This window comes from Pelodiscus sinensis, chromosome 6 (genome assembly GCF_052426305.1).
Source record: "Pelodiscus sinensis isolate ZL-2025 chromosome 6, ASM5242630v1, whole genome shotgun sequence".
NCBI classification, from domain to species: domain Eukaryota; kingdom Metazoa; phylum Chordata; order Testudines; family Trionychidae; genus Pelodiscus; species Pelodiscus sinensis.
In genome coordinates, this window is record NC_143057.1 from 8,645,323 (window position 1) to 8,665,611 (window position 20,289).

Here is a 20,289-nt window from a genome sequence, read left to right on the forward strand (position 1 = left end):
CAAAAACTATCCCTTGCAATTATCCCCATTTTACAGATGGAGAACTGAGGCACTGAGAGGCTAGGTGACTTACTTCCACAGGAATCCATTGGCAGAGCAGGGATGTGAATCGAAACCCCAGATATTAGATTAATCTCTAATCCCGGGACCAGCCTTCCTTTTTCATACGTATGTGCACACTCCTAGAACATATGTGGACAGTCCTAGAACATCATCATTACAATGCCGCTGATCATCGCCTTTGGCATGTACGCGTTGGAGACGGTGCCCGTGCAACACAGTTAGGCAGGGGCAGATGACCATTTTGCAGGGCCCCGGGCAACATAATTTCGAGGGGCCCCCCTTTGCCACGGTGCATGCGCAGTGACGCCATGGCGCATGTGCGGTGGTGCCATGGCGCATGCGTGGGGCTTTTGAAACGCAGGGCCCGGGGCAGCCGCCCCATTCGCCCTGCCCTATATCCGCCCCTGCAGTTTGTGCCACAGTCATGGCAAAAGGCCTGGAGCCCTATCTCCCACTGACCACAGGGTCATGCCCTGATTGCATGTCTGACCTTCCAGAAACCCAAAGCAAGCTTCAAACATTTGCTAAACGTTCATTAACATACAGACATTCAAGTGTCCTGATATCGCATCTTCTCCCATGGCTGTATTACAGTGAATTCATTTGGGCCTATCTACGAAAAACTTGGGAATGGTGGATTAAAAATTAAAGTGAATACAGTCATTCCTCATTTAACACGTGCCCGCTTAACACGTTTTCGAGATAGCACGATTTTTTGGGGGGAACGTTTTTTGAATTACACGACCGGCCCTGGAATAACACGATTTCCTCAGCCAGTCCATTGCCAGCGACTGAGCGAGACTTCTCCTGCCTCCCTGCAAAGCAGCGGAGGGTTCACCGCTCACCGCGCCGTTCCCCAGCAACCCCCCCTCACCAGTCGCAGTGCAGGTCCCGGCAGACCCATCACAGGGGCATACTCCCAACCCAATCCCCCTCCCCTCTCCTTCCCTTCCCTTCCCTTCCCCAGAGCCAAACACTTCCCCTCCCTGCTATAACCCAGTCTCCTTTCTCTCCCAACCTTATGTCCCGGTCCCAACAGACACCACCGCTTGAAACGCAACCCCCACCTTTTCCATTATTTTCAATAGGCAAATTGACCCCGCATAACACGTTTTCACTTAACACCATCATTTTCTGAAACATCTATAATGTTAAATGAGGAATTACTGTACAAGTTACCAGCCTACACTGAAATATTTTAAAAGGCAGATTCTCAATTATCTTATTTATAGTTAGAAATCCCAGGCCACACAGCTAGCGAATGCATCATGCCATCCCTCTAGCCAGATGCCTTATTTCACAAAGAGCTCTGAAAGACTGGAGGTAATTATTTTCCACCCTGAAGTAATTCATTGAATCCTGAACAACAGACCCTGCAGCCTTTCCTCACGCAGCCAATCCAGAAAGTAGCCCCCTGGAAGCCGATGGGATTATTTACAGCAACAAGAAATGCTCAGCCGAGTAAAAGTTGTGGGCGTTGGGACTGGGAAGATTAAGTAAGAAATAGGATTCGATTTTAATAAATCTGCTGTCAAAATAAGTTTGGGGCTCGCTGAAATGAAAGAATCTGAAGAGTGTAAAACAGGACATTAAAGAGATATCAAGGAATTGAGTACAGGTGCATGGCAAGATGAGGGCTGGAAATTAGGAAAGGAGAGAGGAGCTTTGAAGCAAGTACAGAGCGCCCTCTAATGGCCCATCCAATAGAAACATCAGTGCTAGAGTTAACACAATTAGCTCAGTGTTTGACTTATTAAAAGCATCAGAGCCCCAGTACAGCTCAGGGGGTGGGGGTTGCAGAACGTGTATTTGTGCAAGACAAGCAAAGGCTCCTCTTTGGCACGTCATTTCTGCTACTATGTTCTGGTTTCAAGGAGGGAGGCAAACAACGCTCTGTGACTTCGCCAAGTGTCACAACAGCCCCTGGGGGTAACAGTGAACCAAGGGGTGACATTCTGCCGCTGTGCGTGAGTTTCTGTGACAGCCAGGGAGCAGCTCCATACTCATTCTGTGTCCTGGGGCAGAGAATTCCTTCTCTTCGTGGCACAGCCCAGTCCTTTACTCCGGGCACTGGTGGGTTTTCAAGATAGGTGCTTGTTTTGCCCCCTTAACGACTCAAATTTGGATACACGCTTTGGATTTAGAAAAGATGCAAAAGCGGTTTAGGAAGGAGACGCTGCTGGATTAACCACTGGGGTTTTCCTAGGGACAGACATTTGAGCCATTCATTTCTAAAAAACCATGACACGTGGCTTTCAAAGATGTTCAAAGCACTGGACTTTCCTCCTCCAGCCAACTGTAACTCATTTCTAATTTCTCTCCCTTCCAATTCAGAGGCAGGCAAAATACAGCCCATGTGCCAGATCCATCTCACCAAACTTTGAGATCTGGCCTAAGGATGTTAAGTAACAGTTAAACTAGTTGATGGAAGTCCTGCTGACTCTGGGCTGCATGTGGCAGGCCAGCTTTGAAATGCACAAGAGTTCCCAGTAGGGACTTTGAAATTCCATGCAGAGCCGCAGTCAGTAGAACTCAGGCTCTGTGCAACATTTCAGCGGAACCCGGAATCAGCTGCTGACTCCACCGCCTCGGCATTTCAAAGTGGCAGCACTGCACAGCTAATCCCCAGCTCAGCTGTGTGAATCTGCCGCTTTGAAGTATCCCCCTTTCCTCCCCCACTTTGCTGCCTCTATCTGATAGAGGCAGCAAGGGGGGTGGGAATCAACTAGTCGACTGACTATCCAATAAGCATTTGCTTATCAGATAGTCAACTAGTTGACCAGTTCTTATCCTTAATTTGGCCTGACTTGATGCTGTGAGCTGCCAATGTCCTGAAGCCTAACAGGATCCAGGAAACTGGCCAATGGGAGCTGCCTGGGCTGTGCTTGTGGGGGTGTGCAGCACACAGAGACCACGCCCAAAAGGGGTGTGTCACACACACATGCAGACTCTGGCCCCAGTAACTGACTGCTTTGAGTGGTCTGCAGGGCACGGCAGGTAGGTAGCTTGCCCGAAGGTCCAGCTGGGCTGCTGGCCAGGAACCACCTGCAAGAAGCACCTCCTGGCCAGAGCCTGCACCTAGCACCCTTCTCTCTCCCACTCCACAACTCCTTCCACCAACACAAACTCTGCATCCCCACCCCTGCTCACAACACCCTCCAAGACCTTGCATCCCAACCCACTGCCCTCATTCACAATTCCCTCTCTCATGATACCTGGATGGTACTTGGTCCTGCTGTGAAAGCAGGGGACTGGACTTGATGACCTTTCAAGCTCTCGTCCAGTTCTCTGAGATTGGATAATATATGGAGATTTACCGAACACCCTCCCAAACCCCAGGCCCTCTCCTGCATCCCATCCCCTACCCAAAGCTCCCTCTTGTATCTATCTTCCATCCCAGACCCTGCACCCTCTCCATTAATACCATAGAACAGTGCAGCCCTTGACCACTTTCCAAATTTTTGGAGTGACTCCCACCCTCATCAAAAAAATGTGTGCCCACCATGGTTTAATTAAATCTGTTTGGTCTCAAATCAAAACCTCTAGCTGGGATTTTAATTATTATTCCTGGTTCTAGGACATTGCCATCTATACAAACATAGTGTTAACCTCATCCTCGTGATTTAAATGTATAACCTCCAAAAGATCAACTACTAGCTTCAACTGCCCTGCACTCATTTCATCTGAGAGCTAACAGACTTTGCGAGCTTCATCGTTTTTTGTAATTTAGTTTCTTTTCGGAGTTCATATACAATGAAATTCAGGCAAAAATGAAAAACATCTGAAGGTAAAACTCATCCAATGCTGTGCCATATGAATGCAAAATACCACCACCCTAATATTTCAGCACAGGGCACTCACTTTCCACGCACGAGAATCACTATGTACAGGGGAGATTTAAAACACTCTGTAACAATAAATCTACTATTTGTTAACTGTAGTGGCACAGATTGGGGAAGAATAGGTATCATGTCTCCCAGTATCTTTATGAAATTTCCTTCTGTCATTGAGCTTTAAAAGCCTTTCCTGAACAAAGAACACCTTGACATTTTGCAAGAAACATTATTTACCATCATCTTTACGTGGCCGTATGGGTAATAATGGATCGGACTTTCCAAAAAGGGCCGATTGTTCATATTTTGGCAGGTTGTTTGACCTTGTGTGATACTTTACATATTCAGATTAGTTTGCTGCATGTGTGTGTGTAGAAATGCTAAGCAATCCTTAGGCAACACAACAGTCTGGTGCAAAGAGAAATCATTTTCAACATGAATTCAGACTAGCCCTAAATTAGTCTGAAATGAGATTGTTGGGCTATTTTCTTTTAATAGATGGTAGATATCTTGTTAAGATCTGTTCACATGTGCTGCTTGGCCAGTTGCCAAACTGCTTTTGATGTAAGGACCACAGGAACATTAGCTAGTCTAAATTACCTTCTTTCAGGAGCTTTAAAATCACCCTTAATAAATATTTCAGCCATTCATTTTGAGATCTTGATTGGTCCACACACTAAATTATCTTCTTAGCCACATGAACGTATATCACCTACATTGGCCAAGAGAGACTATTTTCCCCACTTCCTAGGTGGTAGCTACCCTAGCATGTAGCCTTTCCCAATGATCCCTCTTCTGAACCCCAGAGAACCAAAAAAGAATAATATTTGCTGTATGTCATTTACACCTACTGAGCAATAAAACGTCCAGATCTGTACTTTTAATTACTCTAATGTAGTTTGAAGATAAACACAATTTAAGTGCTTTGCTGGAGTGGGGCCTTCATGCTATTTTAATGGGAGTTGGAAAAGGCCCCAGCATCAAAGGGACTCTATGTCCAAACTGGAAATTGGATTGGGCCCTGAAGCAAAATTAGCTCAGACCCCAAACCCCACCTGCCCAGCAGAGAGAAGAATTTGTACAGGCGTCTTGCTGGCAGGCGGAAGGATGTACAAAGAGTAACACTGAGGATCCTACCCAAAACGCCATTCTAAGACTGGTGGAAGCTGGTACAGTCCCTTCCCCTTTTGAAGGGAGATTTAGGTTGGACATTAGGAAAAACTTCTTAGAACAGAGCATCTAGATTGGCACTTTTTGTGGAAAAGCGTCCGTGCCAATCTAGACGCACTTTTCCGCAAAAGGCCCCGATCGCCATTTTCGCGGAAAACAAAACTGATTTGTCTACACTGGCCCTTTTGCGCAAAAGTTTTGCGCAAAAGGACTTTTGCCCAAAAGGGGGCAGCATAGCATTTCCACAAGAACACTGACAATCTTACATGAGATCGTCAGTGCTTTTGCGGAAATTCAAAGCGGCCAGTGTAGACAGCTGGAAAGTTTTTCCTGAAAAGCAGCTGATTTTCTGGAAAAACTGGCCAGTCTAGACACAGCACTTAGGTGTCAGGATGGCTAAGCATTGGAATAAATTGCCTTGGGAGGTTGTGGAATCTCCATCACTGGAGATATTTAAGAGCAGGCTGGATAGACATCTATCAGGAGTGATCTATCAGGAGTGACCAAGTGGGGCTTGATCCTGCCATGAGGGCAGGGGACTGGACTCGATGACCTCCCGAGGTCCCTTCCAGTTCTAGTGTTCTATGGTTCTAAGACCTGCTTCCAAACCCCTCCTCTCAGGGGAATGCCTGAAGGAAACTAGAGGATGAACTTTGCAAACATTCAAGATGTATAAAAATCTCTGCCAGAGGGTTCTGCCTCCCTTTTGCACACAGATTTGCGTAGATACCAAAACCATGCACATTCCCTGCTGCTAGAGTGGACTGGAGAAAGGCAATGCGGTTTTGTGGAGGATTTTGATATTTAAAAGTTTCTAAGTCAGAGTGAAGAGGAAGGAAGCCCAATGGGCTGCCCTGGGACCCTAGAAACTGCTGAGAAGCCACAAGCCTGGAAGCCCAGGCTCCTCAGCCACTCCCCAGATGGGCCACCAAGGAGCCTTGTGAGCGAGCTGGCAGGAAGCCAGAGAGGTTCTGGGTTCCACTGGAACTTTGCCAAAATCAAATCATCGCCGCAAAATGTTTTACTTTCAGCAAATTTGTACATCCCAGTCAACAACTGTTTTGCCAGAATTTGACTGACTAGCTCGACTTCCTACATTAATAAAAGGGACATTTCAAAACCCAATAGGTCCTGGTAATGAAAAGAATGACTTTTGGCCATGTAGCCCTGTGGGCATTAACATGCAGATAACATGGCAGATAACATGGCTTTAATGTCATAAAATTCAGCTCCAGAATACAAAGTTTCTCAAGTCATGGCACCAACTGTCTTCCCTGGCTCACAGCTGGTTACCAGGCAGACCCCCCCCCCCAAAAAAAAATACCGGACACACTTGATCGTGGGCCGGGGGGAGGAAGGGACCGGCCGGGAGGGGGTGGGGCTGGCCGGGAGGAAGGAGGGCGGGAGGCAGGGCTGGTGGGGGGAGGGGGGTCAGGGGCCACAGGGCTGGCCAGAAGGAAGGGGGGCAGGAAGCAGAGCTGGGGGGGTGCAGCCACTGGCCACATCCGGAGTCCAACAGGCTGCGCCCCCGGCAGGGACTCCCTCTAGTTGCTAGTTGAAGCCAGGCAGGGGTAGGGGGAGGTGCTGGGAGCCACTCCCCCCGCCCGGCTTCTGCACTCAATCAGAAGCTCCCAGCTGGGAGGTGGGGCCGCGATTGGCGCTGGGAGCCTCTGGTTGTGTGCAGAAACCGGGTGGGGGGAGTGGCTGGGAGTCCAGGCAACTGGCCCCGCCCCTCCCCGCCTTTGCATGCAACCACAGGGCTCCCAGCGCCAATAGCAGCCCCACCTCCCAGTCGCTCCCCTGCCCCAGCCAGGCTTCCATCCGGCGCCTAGCCGGGAATTCAGAAAATACCAGACATTGCACTTGTATTTCTGAATTTTTCTACCGGACAGAGGGCGCAAATACCGGACTGTCCGGTAGAAAACTGAACACCTGGAAACCCTACCAGCTGCCATTTTGGAGTCATTCCTGAGGTGAGAGAGTGCTTTGAAAGTTAGGAGGTTGATTCCCCTACCACCTCTTCCCTGATATGCAATGTCCACAGATGTCAATTTATAAAAATATTCACCTGAACAAATGCATATTTGAGCCTTGCCCCAACCCCAGAAAATCCAAAGAGAATAGTTGCTGTGCACCACTTACTTTTACACCTACTTAGCAAAAGAGCTTTTGCATGTGTACTTTTAATTATGCTAATGAAACTGTAATAATAGAACATAAAATGCCTCTGCCACAATGCCTAGCCAGGGCTGCAGATTTGGTGGAACAGATAAAGGGCCAGATCCCTACATGGCGTAAGTCAGCCTTACTCTGTGGAACTCACTGGAGAAGGGATGGTGTGTATCAGCTGAGAATCTGGCCTAGAAGAAAACTGAAATGAAAACTCAGCAAATGTTACCAAGACTGATTTTAATGACATGCAAATAGGGTTTCATTTGTTAAATGAACCAACAGTTCTTATCTCAAGGAGCAGGGCAATGAATGCAAGACAATAAAACTGTGCTTGTTGTGAGGAGCTAAGTGATAAAAAAAAAGGGACTTGCCAAATATGCTCTCTGATCTAAGAAACAAAAAGCACCACAAATCATACACAAGTGAATATTTCATCAGAACCCAGGGTCTTCTCCAAAGCTCATTGAAATCAATGGGAAGAATCCCACGGATTCTAATGACCTATTGACTACATCCCTTTAAAAAAAATAAAATTCTGGGTCAGATGCTTAGCTGGTATACAAGGAAGGCACTGGATTTGTGCTCTTTACACTGTCTGAGAATCTCTCCCTGTTCAACAAAAACAAAGGTTAATGGAGTAGGATTAAAAAAAAAAGCCCCAAAAATGTTTTCAAAAATTGCTTATCATCAGGCTGTATGGTGTTATAAGTGCCTTATTTAAAAGAGATAGCATAATTAGCATATATAGAGATGAGGTTTGATTTTTTTATGTGCAATAAAACAAAATGTGGTGTGAATTATAGGACCTCTAATTACAGTTTCAAGCCAAACTGCAACAGAGCAATAGAGTATCCTTATGCATTTTAATCTATAGTTTAGCCCATTACATTGGAACAAATTTTTAATAATTTGACAAATATAGAAGGGTTCTTCCTGAGAACTTTTAGAATGCTGGCTTGAACTTAGCTCAATACACTCCAGTAATTTAATACATCTTCTGTGCACAGATTCAATTTTATGTATGCGAGAGAGAGAGAAAGAGAAATATTAACTTGGCAAAAAGCTTTTTGCCATGAAATTATGCAGCCTCAATGGCATACACTCAAAAGTTTTCATTTCTAGGCAATAATTTGTTGATTCATCATTTCAAAGAGAGGTAAATCTGCCAAAGCATTGAATTAAAAAAAATAATGTGCTACGTGCACCAATATTCCAAATCCTGACTCATGCCTCCTACGTGGAACAAACCCTTCAGGATCACTATGGTCCAGCAGGGCCGTCAGCTGTGGAGGGAAAATTAAGTCTTCTGAGGAAACTTGGAAGCGGCCTTCAAACATCTGCAATGCAGTCACAAAGTCCTACCCAGTTCCAGAGCAGGGACGGTTCTAGAACAGGGAAAGATCTTAGAAGCATCCCTAGAGGGAGGATTCTTCTCCAATGAGTGACACCCCCAGAACAGAGCTGGTCATCGGATATCCCAGCTAAAAGAAAAAAATTCCCACCGTAGAGTCATTGTAGATTGCTGGTAGGACAAAGCCCTTTGTACCTGCCCAGCATTCACACTGGTATTGCTGGGCACGTCTCTGGGTTAGCCAAAAGTGGTGTAAATCACATCTGGGCAACGAGTTCTCCCTTGCAGAATTTCACATGAATCATTGTTCCAGTAAAATTTTGGAATAAAGGACTGCAAAAAGTTCCATCAAAAATTATTTTTGTTCCTAGTTATTAAAGAAAGTTTAGAAAAGAGGAGACTAAGGGGGGATATGATAGAGGTATATAAGATCATGAGTGGTGTGGAGAGGGTGAATAAAGAAAAGTTATTTATTAGTTCCCTAAATAGAAAAACTAGAGGACACCAAATGAAATTAATGGGTAGCAGGTTTAAAACTAATCAAAGAAATTTCCTCATCACACAGCACATAGTCAACCTGTGGAACTCCTTGCCACAGGAGGCTGTGAAAGCTAGGACTATAACAGAATTTAAAGAGAAGCTAGATAATTTCATGGTGGTTATGTCCATAAAAGGCCAGGGGATAAAATGGTGTCCTTGGCCTCTGTTTGTCAGAGGCTGGAGATGGATGGCACGAGACAAATCACTTGATTATTGTCTTCGGTCCACCCCCTCTGGGGCACCTGGTGCTGGCCACTGTTGGCAGACAGGATACTGGGCTAGATGGACCTTTGGTCTGACCCAGTACGGCCGTTCTTATGTTCTTATGTAAAGTAGTAGACAAATAGCCAGTACTAAAGCCTCCAACCCATTTAACATTTTCTGCAACTTCATGCACAGGCATTTTCAGTTACTATATCTATCCTAATGTGATTTTTGGCCCTGATTCAGCACTTGCTTTACTTTAAACCTAGGTGTCACTTCCAGGATCTAAGCCCATATTAAGGCAGCTAAGCAAGTGCTAAAATCCTCCACTGAATCGGGGCCATTAAGAGGATCTGTCAGCAAAACAACTCTTTAGAGTCAAAAGCTCACATGCATGTTCCAGTCTGCGTTTTGGAAATAGAAATCTAACATTGTACGTGCCTGAAGTCTTTAAGCGAAGAGGAGATAGGAACTTTACGCTGCAAATAGAAACATGAATGGAGGGTTGATATCAAGGCCAGGAACTTTCGTTTTGACAGAAAAATCAGACAAGCTGATTTTGTTCCATATCAAAATAGCTTCTGTAATTTCTGATTCTCTCTTGAATATATCTGGTACTAAAAAAACCTCCTGCATTTTAAAACCCTAGATTTGGCAGAGACTCCCTCTCCAACTTGTACCTTTTATAAAACCATTTAATTATGGCAAGAAATTAATGCCTGAAAGTGGCTGCTGTCCACGTGGAGAGGACAACGGCTCTTTTATAATAATGTAATGGACTGATGTTTCAGCACTAAAATCAGTAGAGAAAACATACCACAAGGTTGAATAGCTAATTCGAGTTAGGGCTTTACTTCAAACTCCCGTTTCACTGCCACGTGTAGACACGGGCAGTTTTTCCGGGCTAGTCAGTTTCCAAAATGGCGACCGCCCAGGAACATGCTAATGAAGCGCGGGATATTTAAATCCCACGCTTCATTTGCAATTTCGGTCGCCCTCATTAGCCTCCCTAGTTCGAGGCTGGTGGGTTTACATGTAGATATATTTAGCATTTCATTTACTGACAACTTTATTTTATATAAACACCATGTTTCAGTCTGTTTAATATAACCTAACTAGAAGATTTACCTGGCATTGCTTGGGTCCTTAACCCAAATAAGTTTTGTTTTTCTTCATTTAAATCATTGTTCTGGGGTGGGCCTAGGGATGAGGGGATGAATATGCAGACTGCCTCAAGGAGAGAGGGCAACTCCTCTTTCTTTGACCACAGAAGCTTGAGGCAAGGTAAGAAGCACCTGTCCACGGCTGCTGCAGTGGGCATAGCTGGGGAGAAGGGTTGCATGTCCTCTGGCTGGCTGGGCAACACAGACACACGGACAAACTCTCTGAGATATAATAGATAGCTGTCCCTCTCTCCAACCCCTGCTGGTCAAATGGAATTATAGATGTCCCAGTCCATATCTCTAGACCCTTTCTGCCCCTTGTGGTCATTCTGCAGTATAACAGTCCCTCCTGCCAGACTCCTCCCTTTCCTTATTATGAGAAACAATTGAATTCTGGGCACATCCCATTGTCCCGACACAGCCAAAGTCTGACCTTGCTTTAAGTTAAGAGAAGAGGAAGCTGCATAGCAAATTTGGTGGTTCTCACTCTTACCATTAGGAGGAGCTCTTGAACAAACAGGCTCACAGACAGACAGACGCACATTTCTAAAATACATAGTAAGATCATTACAGTGCTTGGGTTTCAGCTTTATGCAACCAACTTCTACATTTTCCATACAATGCGTGCACTGTTGTATTATTTATAAATGTAGAGTTTTCATTCATTATTAATTTAAATTTGTGAATTTCTTGAAAAAGTTACAATATATACATATGGCTCAGATCACTGTCCGTGCTGCTCTAAAGCTTCCAGTCTGCAGAAATCTAGCTGAAAAGCTCAGGAGAACAGACTGTCTTGTAAAATTTCTAACACCTCCACTTCTGATCCTGGATGGAAAAAAATCCAAGAACAGCTGTTCTCATGGGATGCTGGCCCTTCCATTGCCAAGGCAGGCAGAAACTGAAGATGAAAACCCCCCACTTACCCAGTCATTTCAGAGTCTCAGAAAAGATTTCACTAGTATTCAGTCTGAGCTTAAGTTTGAAGAAAGTACTTTATCAGAACCAGTTCACCTGTCCCAGATTATTACACAAGAGTTTTGTTTTGTAGGTTACTCAAAAGCCTTATGATCAATAGAGAGTATCTCTGTGCTGTGAGATTCATTTTCAGATTCCTGTTAATTTGGTAATTTGTCCTTTACCAGAGAGTCAGTCATATAATGTCTTATTCCTAGAACAAAATGAGTATTGATTGTGTCATATCATTAATTAGTTTATTCAAATGTCTGTGTAAAAGAAGCCATCAATACCAAAACCAAGAGATAACCAAAAAATGAGCTGAAAACATTTTTAATCGTGATAGTCTTCTAACCTAGCACATGAGTTTGCATTAACTTCAGGGTAGCTTAACTGAGTTACACCAGATCCTCCACTGGGACTAGCAGAGCTATGCCATCTTATAGAAGCCGGAGATCTGGCCAGTATCATGGGATGGAGATGGGAAGTAGTAACTTGGGATCTTTCACTTATTCTACAATATACAACATTTGGGTCAAATTAGATCATGTGACCATGTTCCATAAACTCCCTAGTTTATTTTTTATTGTGTGTATTTTTGAATCAAAAAGATATACTCCATATTCTACATAGATTTAGAATCCTCATATGTTTAATAGAGAAAAATAAAATAAGTCTCTGGTCCACCTTTCTAATTGATATCTTTCGTATCTTTCAATACAGAATCCTCTGCACCTACAACTGAGTTTAGAAAATTCATTAAGCTCTGATGCAGATGTCACTTTCTCAATCCTGATGATGAACAACTGGTACAATTTCAGCTTGATGCTATGCCAAGAGTGGAATGTCACAGATTTTCTCTTGCTCACCCAAAAGAGTTCCAAGTTCCACCTTGGTTCCATTATAAATATCACCACAAACCTCACTTCAGCTAGTGACCTTCTGAACTACTTACAGGCTCACCTGGAGAGCATTAAAGACACAGTCTCAACCATAGTTATGTTTGGCTGTGACATGGAAAAGGCGAGGAGGGTTTTTGAAATAACCACCCAGTTTGGCGTGATGCCGCCTGAACTTCACTGGATTCTTGGGGATTCGCAAAACGTGGAAGAACTGAGGACAGAGGGCTTACCATTGGGGCTCATAGCTCACGGCAAAACCACACAGTCCGTTTTTGAGCATTATGTTCAGGACGCGATGGAGCTAGTGGCAAGAGCTGTGGCAACGGCTACCCTGATCCAACCGGAGTTGGCGCTTATTCCAAGTACGACAAATTGCATGGACACAGAGGAAGCTAATATCACTTCAGGGCAATATTTATCAAAGTAAGTTTTTCCTTTTTGTATTATCTCCTAAAGACAGTTTGGGGAGTAGGGAGTGAAACTTCCATTTTTTTTCCCCATCTTGAACCATTTAGTTAACCCAACATTATTCATGGCTTTGTCCTACTGTTATATTCAGCAGCTGATATTTCATTGTGCTTAATCACTTGCTAGATGATGATGCTGTTACTTAGGATGAGTAGCAGTTTGCCTCATGTGCTGATCCCAACTATAGTACTGTGTCCCATTCTGGGTACCACATTTCAGGAAAGATGTGGAGAAATTGGCGAAAGTCCTGAGAAGAGCAACAGACATGATTAAAGGTCTAGAAAATGTGACCTAGGAGGGAAGACTGAAGTAACTGGGTTTGTTGTGTTTGGAAAAGAGAAGACTGAGAGGGTAAATGATAATAGTTTCAACTATATACAAGGATGCTACAAGGAGGAGAGAAAATGTATTCTCTAACTTCTGATAAGACAGGAAGCAATGGGCTCAAATTGCAGCAAGGGAGGTTTATGTTGGACATTAGAAAAAACTTTCTAACTGTCAGGGCAGTTAAACACTGGAGTAAATTGCCTAGGCAGGTTGTGGAATCTCCCTCACTGGAGATATTTAAGAGCAGGTTAGACAGACATGTGTCAGGGATGATTGAGATGGAGCTTGGTCCTGCCATGAGGGCAGAGGACTGGACTTGATGACCTCTCATGGTCCCTTCCAGTTCTAATGTTCTATGATTTTATGATTCTATGAATAGTCCCATTCAAGTAATAGGGGCAACTTGTAGAATAAGGCACCATTAAGGTGGATAAATGTCTTACACTCAAGCCAGTTTACAGGCCAAGTTGTAACAGGACTGCAAATTCACAATCAAGTGTAATAGATAAAAGTCTGGGCCAACTTCATATGTTTAGGGGAATCAGGATGCTAGACCAGGCAAAACATATTAGGTCCAAGAAAATTCCCAGAGCCAGAATGGGTCTAAGAGTGGAAAACATGTTTTTGCTTTCAGCCCCATGGCTGAGTGCATTGGGCAGCGAGACATCAAAATGCATCTTGTGTGCCACCCTCCTTCTGGTGCAGGTTAGAGAGGGATTTGGTGGAGTTGATGAATCTGTGCACAATTTCCAAAAATATAGTGTCCCCACCCCTCGTCTGCGCAAGGCCAGTTTTGTGTAAGGCTGCACAACTGCACAACCATTGTGCAAAAATTCTACCCTAGAGACTTTATTTGGCAAGTGAGTGGACAGTGGAAGGAAAAGAGGGGTCACCAAAAGATATGGTCTGTCCACCTGGTAATATTTGCTCTAGTTTTCTCTGGCCATAGCATTCATTATTGTATGACTCCCTGAGATAGAATTATATACAGGCATGGATAGGCTTCTTTCCCTCCCTTAAGTTTTTTGAACCACACTCTACCTTCCTTCCTCACAGCGGATTTATTTCCAGATTCGGGTGCATTTGAGTTTTTCATGTGCATGTTCACCGATCTCTATGCTCTTTCTTCACAATAGCTGCATGAGGAATCTCTCACACAGTTAGGACAAAAGTGTTTCCTTCGTCAGCCCCCCATCATGAATCTAAGGCTCCCAAGAAGGTTGTTTCAGCTAAGTTAAGTAAGAGTATGTCTACACAGCAATAACCAAGCATTGACCAACTACCCCAGCTAGCTAGAATCCAGCTAACATGGGTAATGACAGCAGTAAAAACAACATAGTGCTGGATTCAGAACAAGTCCAATATTTACCCAAGGTCTGTGCAGGACTCGTATTATACGTGTTGTAAACCGTAGTGGTTTGTCTTCACTCCTATGATTTCCTACACTAGCTGGACTCAAGCTAGTTTGAGCATGTGGCTCATGCACAAATGTTGCTGTGTAGACATGAAAATGGATGTTAATTTAGGCTCCAGAAAAGCACTGCTGCAATCCATTGTGTTGTGAGGTTAATGGCACTCAATTCAAAAAGCACTCATGGAAACTGTATGAATATAATTCACTAAATCTGTCTTTGAGAAATAATACTGCAACAGGAGGACAATGACAGGCTAAGTGTTGATGGAGACAGAGTATTAAGTTGATGATTAAATGAAGAAAGCAAGTTCTGTAGCAAACACACAAGATTTATGCTACAATGATGCATATTTATTCATTTCTTTCTTTTTACTCTGTAGCAATTTAGATATCTTCATGACAAAAAGTTGCAGCCAATTAACTGTGCATCTTAGGAGAGCTAACCTAATTTCACAACACACGAAAGGGAGAGTAGATGCACTCCAAATAGATATTTGATGGCAGACATCACAGGCATGTTTTGGTCAATGGGACAAGATATCCGTGTGTCCCGATCCTGCATTGTGATCTGCATTGACAATCTGCTGTGTCTACAGGAAACCCCCAGTAAAGTCAAATGGGCTTCCTTATGGGTGCGATAGTCTGATCATGTGGATGCTATTACAGGACCAGAGAGACTTAATCAGAATCTACTTTGGTACTTCAATATAGAGCAACTGCTGGCAACTTTCTACTTCTCCTTGTCTGTCTCCTGCATGATCCCAAACCTGCAAGGAGCTCTATAAGAGATAGAACCCTACTCCCATATAGATGCTCACTGAAGCAGGCGAGTCTCTCTAACCAGTATTGCTGTTTGGCACCGTCACGGCATGGTTGGACATTTAAATGCCCATTGTAGCACCCAAATGCAGAATTATACTTTCAGTCTCAGCATCCACATTTTAAAATGTAGCCTACAATGTTTTCAGTGTAAATGAAATCATGATCTGGCCCTCAATTAACAGCAAAAGATGGAGAACTTCCCCCTACACTAGTGCTACGTCTACATTGGCAAGATTTAGCACAAAAGCGGCTGCTTTTGTGCAAAATCTTGCCGCCTGTCTACACTGGCTGCAAGTACTTGCGCAAGAACACTGACTTTCTAATGTATAAAATCAGTGCTTCTTGCGCAAATACTCTGACGCTCCCGCTCAGGGATAAGCCCTCTTGCGCAACTGTTCTTGCACAAGAGGCCAGTATAGACAGACAACATCAATTTCTTGTGCAAGAAAGCCCGATGGCTAAAATGGCCATCGGAGCTTTCTTGCGCAAGAGAGCTTCTACACTGGCATGGATGCTTTTGCATAAAAGCAAATCTTTTGCGCAAAGGCACATGCCAGTGTAGACGCTCTCTTACTCAAATACTCTAATGCAAAAACTCTTGCGTTTAGAGTATTTGCACTAAATCTTGCCAGTCTAAATGTAGCCTAGGGCTTTGCAATTTCCTGTTCTCATTAAAAACCCCTTACGATGAGAGTGAATTCCTGTGGCGTTCATTTTTCCTCTTGTGAATACCCTTGTTACAGGAAGGAGGCATTAGGATTTTAAAGCCTCGTCTAGTCTCTGAATTAAAGCTTTAATTGTGCTTCTTGGGTCATTTCCTCAGTCTGTGTTTTTATTCCTCACTCTGGTTTTTGACCCTTACTGAACTTTGCAAGGAGGTAATGAAGGTAAAGAAAATAGACTATTCTCATTAAATCATTATCAAAATACTGTAAATATAGTTCTGTGGATATTATGAGAGCTTCCATGCCTCCGCCCAAGAAAGAACATTAAAAATGAAACACGACAAGAAAGAGCAAACATCACCGTTTGACCAAAGAAAGTGTCATAGAATGACAATGGAATGACAGTGTCTCAAGAACACACATTCCAGTTGCAGGGCAGACTGCTAAACGCAGAACACAAACTCCAAACTAGCTGAGAATTCTACACTTGGATTTCACCAATCTAATATAAACTCCTCAGGCACTATAACAGCCTTAATAAAGAGTCACAAAAATGACAAGGAGTCTTGTGACACCTTAAAGACTAACAGATTTACCTGGGCATAAGCTTTTGTGGGTAAAAAAAAGACTTTGTCAGATGCATGGAGAGGAAATCACAGAGGTAGGAATATATATGTACTAGCATATTAAAAGAAGGGAGGTACTTATCAAGTGTAGGACCAGTGTTAATGAGGCCAATTCAATTAGAGTGGAAGTGGCTCACTCCCAGAAGTTGATGAAGAGATGCATCTACAGAGCAGGGCTAAAGTCAAATTAAGCTACGCAACTTCAGCAAAGTCAATTTTGTAGCTTAAGTCAAAACAGCTTAATTCAGCTTTTGGCGCGGTCTAAGTAGCAGGAAGTCGAAGGAAGAACACTCTACCTTTGACTTCCTTTACTCATGAAATGAAGGTTACCATGGAGTTGGAGTAAGAAGTCCTCCAGCTTGACATTATTTTGAAATAAAGGCTTGTAGACGCGTCCTATGTTATTTCGGACTAATATCAGTTATTCTGAAATAATGCTGCTGTGTAGACATAGCATAGCCTAGCCTTGATGGGGAGCTGTGAATACCAAAAGAATAAATTCACAGGCAGCCCCTTGGGTACTCTGCTCTATCTTGAGAGCCAGGTAACCTTGCTTGGAGATAGATGGTCCCTTACACCAAAACGCACAACATACAGGTTACATTCCTACCAAGAACAAGCCACTTAGCCCTGCTTGAATGCACTTTAGACCTGACCTTCATTTATCTTGCATACAGCATCTGCAATATTTAATGGCCATAGAAGCCACCATATAAAACCATATGTTATTAAAAAGTGATTTCCCTCCCACCACCATACGGCTTCCACCACCATAGACAAACAATATCTAACATAGAAATCAGTGGCAGAAAAACACATGAACTTGACAAGGTTGTGAAATCAAACATTTAAATGTCACAAAGTCTCTCAAATCATGGAGTTTAAGGCCAAAAGGGTCCACCAGACCATTTAGACTGACTTTCTGAATATCACAGGCCACCTCCTAACACGAAACCCAGCAATCAGAATTAGACCAAAGTATTACAGCCCTAAGGGGGAGCCAATGCTTCTGTTCCACAGAACAGGAGGATCTAAGGCACAATAATCCCCTAGGTCCCTGCAATAGTGCAGTTGGCCTGGATAATTTTTTATTCTCGTGTTGATCAAAAAGCTTGATGCACTACTGTATAGTAGTACACCCTAAAATAAGCTGGGTGTACACAATGCCCCAACTACACTGCAGTAGAAATCTTGAGCTACATTGATTTTCACAAGCTGAGGATTTGGCCCTGTAACTTTGGATACATTTTGAGTTTTGAGGATTTGATTTCTCAAATGCAATATGGCTCTGGCATAAGTATTCTTTTGCAATATATGAATATTAACTTTCCTATTAGGCTGAATAGAGGAGATGGTGAAGTACAGAGCTTGCAATCACTCAACCAGAACAGCTAGTAAGAGACAAAACATTCCTGAAGAATTTACACTCTAACTAGACAAAGCATGGGAGAAAAGAAGTGAGGCACTAGGGGATTACATGATTTGCCCAAGAAGGTCATACAGGAAGTCTATGGAAATAGGAACAGCCAGATCTCCCGAGACTCAGGACAATGCTTTCAATAAAAGCCCATTGTTCTTCTAAAGTAATGTTAGACTTTAGCCATCTGGTCGTCTGGCTCTGTTGTCTCACATTTCTTCTTCCAACAGGTTTTTAGCCAACACGACCTTTAATGGTCTCAGTGGCCACATTAAAGTGAAAGGCTCTTCCATCATCAGCTCCGAAAACAACTTCTTCATTTGGAATCTACAGCACGACCCTGTTGGAAACCCCATGTGGACCCGACTGGGGAGCTGGCAAGAAGGCAAAATCACCATGGATCGGGGGATTTGGCCAGAGCAGGCCCAGAGGCACAAAAACCACATCCTGCACCCTCCCCGGCTGCACCTGAGAGTAGTAACACTCATAGAACACCCTTTTGTCTTCACGAGAAACGTGGATGACGAAGGGCTGTGCCCGGCAGGACAATTGTGCTTGGATCCTCTGACCAACGATTCGGGTGTATTGGATAGCCTCTTTGAAACCCTTCAAGGAGGGAATGACACCGTGCCCATTGAGTACAAAAAGTGCTGTTACGGCTACTGCATCGACCTCCTGGAAAAGCTGGCTGAGGATATGAACTTTGATTTCGACTTGTACATAGTTGGGGATGGGAAATACGGCGCTTGGAAAAATGGCCACTGGACAGGCCTGGTGGGGGACCTCCTGGCTGGGACAGCCCACATGGCCGTGACCTCATTCAGCATCAATACAGCCCGTAGCCAAGTGATTGATTTCACCAGCCCTTTCTTTTCAACTAGCTTGGGCATCTTAGTGAGGACCAGAGATACAGCCGCTCCTATTGGGGCCTTTATGTGGCCACTCCACTGGACCATGTGGCTGGGAATATTTGTTGCCCTCCATATCACGGCAATATTTCTCACACTGTATGAGTGGAAAAGCCCCTTTGGGATGACCCCCAAAGGAAGAAACAGGAATAAAGTTTTCTCTTTCTCCTCCGCCCTGAACGTCTGTTACGCGATCTTGTTTGGCAGGACAGCTGCCATCAAACCCCCCAAATGCTGGACTGGAAGGTTTCTAATGAATCTCTGGGCCATTTTTTGTTTGTTTTGCCTGTCGACGTACACTGCAAACCTGGCTGCTGTCATGGTAGGCGAGAAAATCTATGAGGAGCTTTCTGGAATACATGACCCCAAGGTAAAGAATGGAGCTTTTGTTAACTCGTTCTTTGTTTTTTCTTCCCGGTTTACATTAAGTTTTTCCTAACTGATGGGTGCTAAATAGTCACATTCGTTAATTATCTCCTGACTCAGATCCAGGAGAAAAGCTAAACGGGGAGATGTTTAAACTGCTAGATTTGGATCCAGATGGCAAACTGGTTGCAGTTCTATGGACCAGAGTTCAGAGTTAGGCTTTATAAAGATAAAAGCAATTTGCCGTCTTCAGATGTGAATTTCTAACAGGCTTAAGTTGGGGGTGTTTGGATTCACCTGAGGTTTTTGGTTTGTGTCCAGTGTTCCCTGTAAGCTGAGTGGTTGGGTAGCCATCCAGGAGAGAGTTTCAAATGTTACACACCTGATTAGCAGAGTGTCCACAGCTGGCAGCGTGTGTTTCTATTGGTGGTGCACATCTGTATATAACAAAATATATTCTGCACCTGGGTGGACAAAGTAGAGGGAATATTGTTCGTGTCCATCTCCACTAAGCTAGCCATAAACAGAGCCCCTCTGAACAGGTCACAACACCACAGACTCACTGCTCCGTTCAATATGTTCTGGGTGGTATTATCAAAAGCACACACTCTGCTTTGGCCCGACTCTGCTCTCATGGAAGCCAAAGGTAGAACTCCCAGTGACTTCCATGGAAGCAGACTGGGGCTAAGGTGGGAAATCCCACCCTCTAGGGACACTCATTCTTCTTCCAACTGGCTTTGTGTGTTCACTCCTTGCTGCTGTCGGGATACTCACAAGAGCAAACCTTATACAGCACATGAGTTTCAGATTCATAACTGTGAGCATTTACACTAGAAATCTGAGAGAAAGGAACATATGACCTGTGTGCCCTACCCCAACCATCCATCATAACTCATTCCAGATATTGAGCAGAAGAACGTC

General features: G+C 44.0%; 1 protein-coding gene across 1 annotated transcript in view; it reads left to right on the plus strand.

Annotated features, from left to right (window-relative positions):
• The window catches only part of GRIN3A (glutamate ionotropic receptor NMDA type subunit 3A), a 92,070-nt gene that overhangs the window by 16,686 nt on the left and 55,095 nt on the right, over positions 1 to 20,289 (plus strand). Inside the window, exons 2-3 of the mRNA XM_075931378.2 lie at positions 12,177 to 12,778; positions 18,325 to 19,372. Coding sequence (XP_075787493.2) covers positions 12,177 to 12,778; positions 18,325 to 19,372 — 1,650 coding nt within the window. The remainder of the gene's footprint in view (positions 1 to 12,176; positions 12,779 to 18,324; positions 19,373 to 20,289) is intronic.